Source organism: Macaca fascicularis, chromosome 18 (assembly GCF_037993035.2).
Source record: "Macaca fascicularis isolate 582-1 chromosome 18, T2T-MFA8v1.1".
Classification (NCBI taxonomy): Eukaryota; Metazoa; Chordata; class Mammalia; order Primates; family Cercopithecidae; genus Macaca; species Macaca fascicularis.
Genome location: NC_088392.1, coordinates 355,001 through 363,341, shown reverse-complemented (window position 1 = coordinate 363,341; position 8,341 = coordinate 355,001). Strand labels below are relative to the sequence as shown.

The window sequence follows — 8,341 nt, the reverse complement described above, 5'->3', positions numbered from 1 at the left end:
CGGTCGCTGCCCCTGCCCCCACCTGTGGCGCTCCGGGCATCTCTAAAGGCCCCAACCAGAGTCCTCCAACCCACCCGCGCGGCTAGCGCACCGGCAACGCGGCCCCACCCCCAGGGACTCCGCCCACTTGTGGTGCTACCCCCGCCTCCGCGACCTCACCCACCGCTAGCGCGGCAGCCACCTACGACGACCCCTGCGTAGGTCCTCCTGCCCACACCCGGCCCCGGCCAGCCCCTGCCCCTTTCTCTGCCCCTTTCCCTGCCCCTGCCCCTGCCCCTAGCCGCGCCCCACCCCCGCAGCCCCTCCTGTGCGCTTGGGCCCCGCCCGTCAAGACCCTTTGACGCTAGGGCCGGGCGGGGGCGCGGGCGGGGCAGCTTTTCCGAGTCGGGCGCGCGCCGGCAGGGTATCCATTGCCTGCTGCGCACCCGGACTAGCGGCTGCCCTCGGCCTCCTCGCCTTGGACGCGGACGACTCCCGGGCCCCCAAGGGCTCCTTGCGGAAGTTCCTGGAGCACCTCTCCGGGGCCGGCAAGGCCATCGGCGTGCTGACCAGCGGGGGACATGCTCAAGGTGCGCGCCCCCCTCCGGGCGGCGAGGGAGGGACGGACGGAGAAGGGGAGAAGAGGGAGAAGGGGAGAACAGGGCAAAGGGGATGGGGGAACCGGGCAGAAGAGGGGGAAGCGATGGGAGGACCCGGGGAAAGGTGGGGAAGCGATGGGAAGAACTGGGGAGAAGAGCGGGGAAGCGACGGGAAGAACTGGGGAGAAGCCCGTGCCCGGGAGCGGCAGGGGTACCTGCGGGGCGGCGGGAGCCGGCAAGGCAGCCCCGGGGTCCTTGCCGGGTGGGGCGGAGGAGGAAGGAACATGGCGATAGGAACCTCCATTCGGAAAATAGTGAGCTTTCCACCCTCTCCGGTTTATGTTTTAAATTGAGCCTGGTAGAGGGGGTCGCCTGGAGCACCTTCCGGGGTCGTTCTGCCTCTGAGCTGTAGGATGGCGCCGGGCTTCCCCTCCGAATCCTGGGTACAGCTGAAAGGACACAAAGATAGATGTGTACCCGCCCCCCACCCGCTACACCCTTGTTCTGCTCTCTAATCTTTGCACGTACCAGAGGTTTTGTAAGTTCTGTAAGTACATGTTTCTCTTTCTGAGGCCAGGTCACAAGGAATGTTTAAGTAAGATAGCCAGGTCACAAGGTGTGTTTAAGCAAGATAGCCATAAACTGGTCGTGCAACCTGATGCAATATAATTAACTGCCTTTGTGTAAAACTGCTCTTCTGCCTCAAGGGTTGTACTGAAATATCAGAAATGGCGGGAACCAATCATAGTTTGCCAAATCGCTTTGTTCAAACTCCAGCCAATCATACCTCTAATTTGTATAATGATTCTATGCCTACTTTCCTTAGACTATATAACATTGTTCGGAGCTCAGTAGGGGAGCTCTCCTGCCCGTCTCGTTTCACGAGCAAGTGAGAGCTCCAGGTTCGAACCTGTAATAAAGATCCTTGCTGCTTAGCTTTGACTCTGGACTCTGGTGGTCTTCTTCGGGGAATAAACGGTCTGGGCATAACAAATGGGGGCTCGTCCGGGATTTCCCCCAAGCCCACCAGACCCCCAAGTCAACGGATCTTAATCTGTAGGTAAGCCGGCTTTGTCACTGTCTCTGTCTTTGTCTCTGTCTGTCTCCCTGAAATTTCGCGAAATCCGTAATCTGTAATCTGTATTGGTCTGTTCTGTAAGTGGCACGGTCTTGGCGGACGCGCTAGAAGACAGCCACTCGGGACTGGTGGGAGACGTTCCCCAGTGCCCATCTGGGGGCCTCCATCCTTGGTTGCCCCGTCTGACTCAGGTCGGAAGTCCGACACGCGCTCGCGAATGCTCATCGTTATTACTGTCTGTCCGTTATTGTTAAGTGTTAAGTGTAAGCCCAAAACGAAACATAAAACCTTTTCTTCCCCCTCCAGGACCGGACCTGTCGGATACTCCCCTCTGCTTCACACTCATTTTCGTCCCCCCTTCTCTTTGTAGGAGCAGTCCAAAGATGGGCAACAACCAGAGCACGCCGCTCTCACTCCTTCTTACCAATTTTAAGGATGTGAAGGCTCGGGGGCGTAACTTAAGCGTAGAACTAAAGAAGGGAAAGCTAGTTACTTTCTGCCGTTCGGAGTGGCCCTCTTTCGGCGTAGGGTGGCCCTCTGAAGGAACTTTCTGTCTCTCTATTATTACTAAGGTAAAAACTAAGATTTTCCTGCCAGGGCAGTCAGGACATCCTGATCAAATTCCTTATATTCTAGTGTGGCAGGATCTTGTGGAAAACCCACCACCCTGGATAACTCCATTCATCCTTGAGCCCTGCAAAGTCCTAGTAACGCGACCTACAAGACAAAAGACTCCCTCTGCTCCCTCGGCCCCTGTGCTGCCGGACAGCCAGGACCCCCTAACGTTAGAACCCACATTTCCCCCACCATATCAGCACCTTATCCCGCAGGACCCAGTCCCCCAGGGTGGTGCTTCTGTAGAGGGAAACCGAGAAGCGGAAGCAGCCGAGAGTGAAAGTAACCTGGGGGGGCCGGCCGGCCGAACACGAGGCCGCGTACAGCGGGACCAAGCTTCCCGACTCCCTGACTCCACTGTAGCCCTGCCTCTCAGAGAAATAGGATCGCTCGATGATACCGGGCTCTCCCGTCTCATGTATTGGCCTTTTTCCACCAGTGATTTATACAATTGGAAGTCCCAAAATGCTCGGTTCTCAGATAATCCCAAAGATCTAACCTCGTTGTTAGACAGTGTCATGTTTACTCACCAGCCGACCTGGGATGACTGTCAACAGCTCCTCCGAATCCTGTTCACAACGGAGGAGCGGGAAAGAATCCAAGTTGAGGCCAGAAAACTGGTTCCAGGAGATGACGGCCAGCCAACTGCAAATCCTGACCTCATTAATGCGGCTTTCCCTTTGACCCGGCCCAGATGGGACTACAACACGGCAGAAGGTAGGGGACGACTGCTCATTTATCGCCAGACTCTAATGGCGGGTCTCCGGGCTGCAGCTCGCAAGCCCACCAATTTGGCTAAAGTATATTCTGTGTTACAAGGTAAGACAGAAAGCCCCGCTGTGTATTTAGAGAGATTAATGGAAGCCTTCAGGCAGTTTACCCCTATGGACCCGGAAGCACCGGAAAATCAGGCAGCGGTAGTAATGTCCTTTGTAAACCAGGCAACACCAGATATTAAAAGAAAACTCCAGAAATTAGAAGGTTTAGAGGGAAAGCAGATTCAGGACCTCCTTCAGATGGCCCAGCGAGTTTATAATAATAGGGATACTCCAGAAGAAAAACAGTTCAAGGCAACCAAAGAAATGACCAAAGTCTTAGTAGCAGCTTTCCCCCAGGCAGGAAATGGCCAAAACAGAAAGCAGAAAAAGCAAGGCCCTAGGCAAGGATTAGAAAAAGATCAGTGTGCTTATTGCAAGGAACGTGGCCACTGGATTAAAGACTGCCCAAAGAAACGGAGACCAGCTAACCCTACCTCCGTACTCGTTACCCAGGACTCTGACTAGGGAGGACGGGGTTCGGACCCCCTCCCCGAACCCAGGGTAACTTTGCAAGTGGAGGGGTCCCCAGTTCGCTTCTTGGTCGATACTGGGGCGGAACGCTCAGTCCTAACCAAACCAATTGGAAAAATGTCTAAGAAAACATCCTGGGTGCACGGGGCCACAGGCATCAAAAAATACCCCTGGACAACCCAGAGGACTGTAGACTTAGGAACGGGAAAAGTCTCCCATTCCTTCCTAGTCATCCCAGAGAGCCCCTGCCCTCTACTAGGGAGGGACTTGCTGACAAAGATGGGGGCCCAAATCCACTTTGAGCCAGAAGGGCCCAAGATAACTGATTCCCAAAACAGGCCAATATCTATCCTGACTGTCACCTTAGAAGATGAGTACCGACTCCATCAAGAGCAAAAGCCCCCCGATCAGGGAATTGACTCTTGGCTCCAGCGTTTCCCTGAAGCGTGGGCAGAAACTGGGGGCTTGGGGCTAGCTAAACATCGACCTGCCATATTTGTGGAAGTTAAGCCAGGGACGGACCCCGTTCGGGTTCGGCAATATCCTATGCCCCTGGAGGCAAGAGAAGGAATTACGCCCCATATCCGCCGACTCCTAGACCAGGGAGTCCTACGGGCTTGCCACTCATCCTGGAATACTCCACTGTTACCTGTTCGTAAACCCAACAGTACGGACTACAGGCCAGTACAGGATTTAAGAGAAGTTAATAAAAGGGTCATGGACATACATCCCACTGTGCCCAATCCATACACCCTTCTGAGTGCCTTACATCCCAAAAAACAGTGGTATACCGTTCTTGATCTAAAAGACGCTTTCTTCAGCCTTCCTCTGGCTCCCAAAAGTCAAGAACTCTTTGCATTTCAATGGACGGATCCTGAGAGGGGCATCAACGGTCAGCTAACATGGACCAGACTGCCACAAGGGTTCAAGAACTCGCCAACTCTGTTCGATGAAGCCCTTCATGAAGATCTGGGTGAGTACCGGCGGCAACACCCTGAAATAACTCTTTTGCAATATGTTGATGATCTCTTAATAGCGGCCAGGTCCCCGGAAACTTGTGTTCGAGGGACTGAGGACCTCCTGAAGACTCTGGGGGAGCTAGGCTACCGAGCCTCAGCAACAAAGGCTCAGATCTGCAAGTCGGAGGTAACTTATCTGGGGTACCTATTAAAAGGGGGGCAACGCTGGCTAACCAAAGCCCGAAAGGAAACAGTCCTACGCATCCCTAGACCCCAGTCAACACGGCAAGTGAGAGAATTCCTGGGGTCGGCAGGGTTCTGTAGGTTATGGATACCCGGATTTGCTGAGTTAGCCAAGCCCCTATACCAGGCAACAAAGGAACGGCAGCCCTTCAATTGGACGGAAGAGGCTGAGCTGGCCTTTCAGCAAATCAAAACTGCCTTGTTATCAGCCCCCGCGCTGGGGCTCCCTGATGTCTCCAAACCCTTCCACTTATACGTGGATGAAAGTAAGGGTGTTGCAAAAGCCGTGTTAACACAGTACCTAGGCCCCTGGCAGAGGCCAGTTGCCTATTTGTCAAAAAAATTAGATTCAGTGGCTGCTGGCTGGCCACCCTGCCTCCGGATAATCGCGGCGACCGCCCTAATGGTCCGAGACGCTGATAAACTTATCATGGGGCAAGAGTTGCGCGTTATAACCCCGCATGCCATTGAAGGCGTCCTCCGGCAGCCGCCGGACCGATGGATGAGTAACGCCCGGCTCACCCACTATCAAGGACTGCTGTTAAACCCCCTCAGAATAACTTTTCTGCCCCCAACCTCTTTAAACCCTGCTTCACTGCTGCCAAATCCAGACTTGGACGCCCCGTCCCATGAGTGCACTGAGATACTGGCTCAGGTGCATGGGGTGCGGGAGGACCTGCAAGATCGTCCGCTCCCCGACACAGAACTCACCTGGTTCACTGATGGCAGCAGCTATGTCCACCAAGGCCAGCGGTATGCAGGAGCGGCTGTAACGTCAGAGACTGAGGTAATCTGGGCGGAACCCTTGCCTCCAGGGACATCGGCCCAAAGAGCCGAACTGATAGCCCTTACACAGGCCCTCACCCTAGGGGCAGAGAAAAAACTAACAGTATACACGGATAGCCGCTATGCTTTCGCTACTGCGCACATACATGGGGCCATCTACAGAGAAAGGGGACTATTAACAGCCGAAGGCAAAGAAATAAAAAACAAGCAAGAGATCCTAGCTCTATTAACTGCTTTGTGGAAACCAAAGAAATTGGCTATTGTACATTGCCCTGGGCATCAGAAACCAACTACGCCAATTGCTCGAGGCAACTTCTTAGCCGACCAAACCGCAAGGAGCATAGCAAAAGCTCCCAGTCAGCTCCTCGCGCTCCAGCTCCCCGATCCTGGCCCGCGAAATTTGCCATGTTTTCCCGACTATACCGAACAGGATCGCGAATGGATGAACACGCTTCCCCTAAAACAGGTTAAAAATGGGTGGTGGACTGATATAAATGACCAAACCATCCTACCAGAAAAATTAGGACGGCAGGTGTTGGAACACATCCACCGGACAACCCACCTGGGTGCCCGGCGAATGATGGACTTAATCAGGCACGCCAAGTTTAGAATCAGGCGCATAGCTGAACTGGCCAGCGATGTCACAACAAATTGCAAAGCCTGCCAACTAAACAACGCTTGCCCCCAAACCCAGACCGCCACAGGAATTAGGTGTAGAGGAACTAGGCCTGGTATCTATTGGGAAATAGACTTTACTGAGATAAAGCCTGGAAAATATGGGTATCAGTACTTACTTGTCTTTGTAGATACTTTTTCAGGATGGACAGAAGCGTTCCCAACTAAGAGAGAAACTGCTCAGGTTGTAGCAAAGAAAATTTTGGAAGAAATCCTCCCCAGGTATGGCTTTCCCGTCCAAATAGGGTCAGACAATGGACCAGCCTTTGTTGCTAAGGTAAGTCAGGATTTGGCTTCCATTCTGGGGGCAAATTGGAAATTACATTGTGCTTATAGGCCCCAAAGCTCAGGACAGGTAGAAAGGATGAATCGGACTCTGAAGGAGACCTTAACTAAATTGACCATGGAGACTGGCGCTAATTGGGTAGTACTTCTCCCCTACGCTCTGTTCCGGGCCCGAAATACCCCTTACAGACTAGGCCTCACACCATATGAAATCATGTATGGCAGACCCCCACCCCTGGTCCCCAGTCTAAAAGATGACTTACTCAAACCTGAAACTGAAAATGTCTCTGAGCTCCTGTTCTCCTTACAAGCCTTACAGAAAATTCACCAGGAAATTTGGCCCAGACTACGAGAACTGTACGAGGCAGGACCTCCGCCGACGCCTCATCCGTTCCAGCCGGGAGACTGGGTCCTAGTCAAGCGCCACCGGCAAGAAACTCTTCAACCCAGGTGGAAAGGACCACTGCAAGTACTCCTGACTACTCCCACCGCTCTCAAAGTAGAAGGCATCGCTTCGTGGATCCACTACACACACGTCAAACCAGTGGACCCAACATCCGACCTTCTCGGGCCGTCTGGAGCACCGGTTACATGGACTGTAGACAAAGCTAAGAACAATCCCTTAAAGCTAACCCTGCGCCGTCATCCCCATAGCCGTAACCATGTCTAGCTTTCCTATGCTTTTATGCCTTATGCATCTGACTCTCCTCACTGCTGCGCCGTCTAATCCCTATGTCTGGAGGTTCTGGCTCTATGAAAACAAAACTCACCCCGGGGAAACCCCCCAAGCGGGTAAACTGCTAGCTAGCGCAGACTGCCCCCCCTCAGGGTGTAATACTATAGTTTACCTCAATTTCACTAGGTTCCAGATTGCCCAACCAGCAACACCCATGATCTGTTTTGAATATGATCAAACTGAATATAATTGTAAAAATTATTGGTGGCACCAGAGTGCAGGTTGCCCATATAGCTACTGTAAGACGCACTCTGTCCGATACTGGAGAGAACGACAAGGGTGGTATTTTTACAAAACTGAGTCTCCCGTCACTTACACTTGGATAATTAGAGACCCATGGGACTCTCGGTGGACAACCCCACAACATGGGGGAGTATATTACTCATCAACTAGTACCTGGCCCAGTAGCCATTTATATCTGTGGAGAAGTCTAGTCCAGATTCAACCCTTAATCCACACACAAATCCACAGGCAAGAAACCAAGTTATCACAAGACTTGCAGCCCTTCTCCTGGCTAACTCTATTACGGGAAGGGCTAGCATTCGCCAACCTCACTGGTTTAGGCGACCTGTCCTCTTGCTTTATGTGTGCAACCCTAGGAAGACCACCATTAACGGCTGTTCCTCTATCCTCCCCTCCCACAAACTATACAGGTTTTAACTCATCGATAGTCACGATACCCAATGTAGCCCTGTACCGTGACCCATACCAAGAGAAATACCCCTATTGTTATTCGGCATTTAGCAACAGCCTCTGCAACCAATCGGCTACATACCCTAATAGTCCCATATATGCTCCCCCTGGTGTGTTCTTCTGGTGTAATATGACTCTGTTAAAAACTCTGTCCAAAAGCATCTCTGACGGACAGTTGTGTATCCCTGTTACCCTAGTTCCCCGACTGACACTGCTAACCCCGGCAGAGTTCATAGGCTGGGCAGGGACCGCCCCAACTAAAACTGCGCGACATAGACGAGCAGTTTTTCTACCACTAATTGCCGGAATATCCTTAACCACCTCTGTCGTCGCAGCGGGGTTAGCAGGAGGGGCCCTACAACACTCCATGATAGAAAACGACAAGCTGTTACAACAATTCTCTG

At 52.8% G+C, this 8,341-nt stretch overlaps 1 protein-coding gene across 2 annotated transcripts in view; it reads left to right on the top strand.

The window, feature by feature from the left end:
* Positions 1–943: 943 nt before the first annotated feature.
* The window catches only part of LOC135968177 (uncharacterized), an 8,393-nt gene continuing 995 nt past the window's right edge, over positions 944–8,341 (top strand). Inside the window, exons 1-4 of one of the 2 annotated variants that reach the window (XM_065533572.1) lie at positions 944–2,988; positions 4,597–4,706; positions 5,374–5,549; positions 6,355–8,341. The exon at positions 6,355–8,341 is cut by the window's right edge and continues 995 nt beyond it. In XM_065533572.1, the coding sequence (XP_065389644.1) occupies positions 2,040–2,988; positions 4,597–4,706; positions 5,374–5,535 (1,221 nt within the window). In that variant the 5' untranslated portion in view covers positions 944–2,039 and the 3' untranslated portion in view covers positions 5,536–5,549; positions 6,355–8,341. The remainder of the gene's footprint in view (positions 2,989–4,596; positions 4,707–5,373; positions 5,550–6,354) is intronic. The other variant, XM_065533570.1, reaches the window with a different exon arrangement.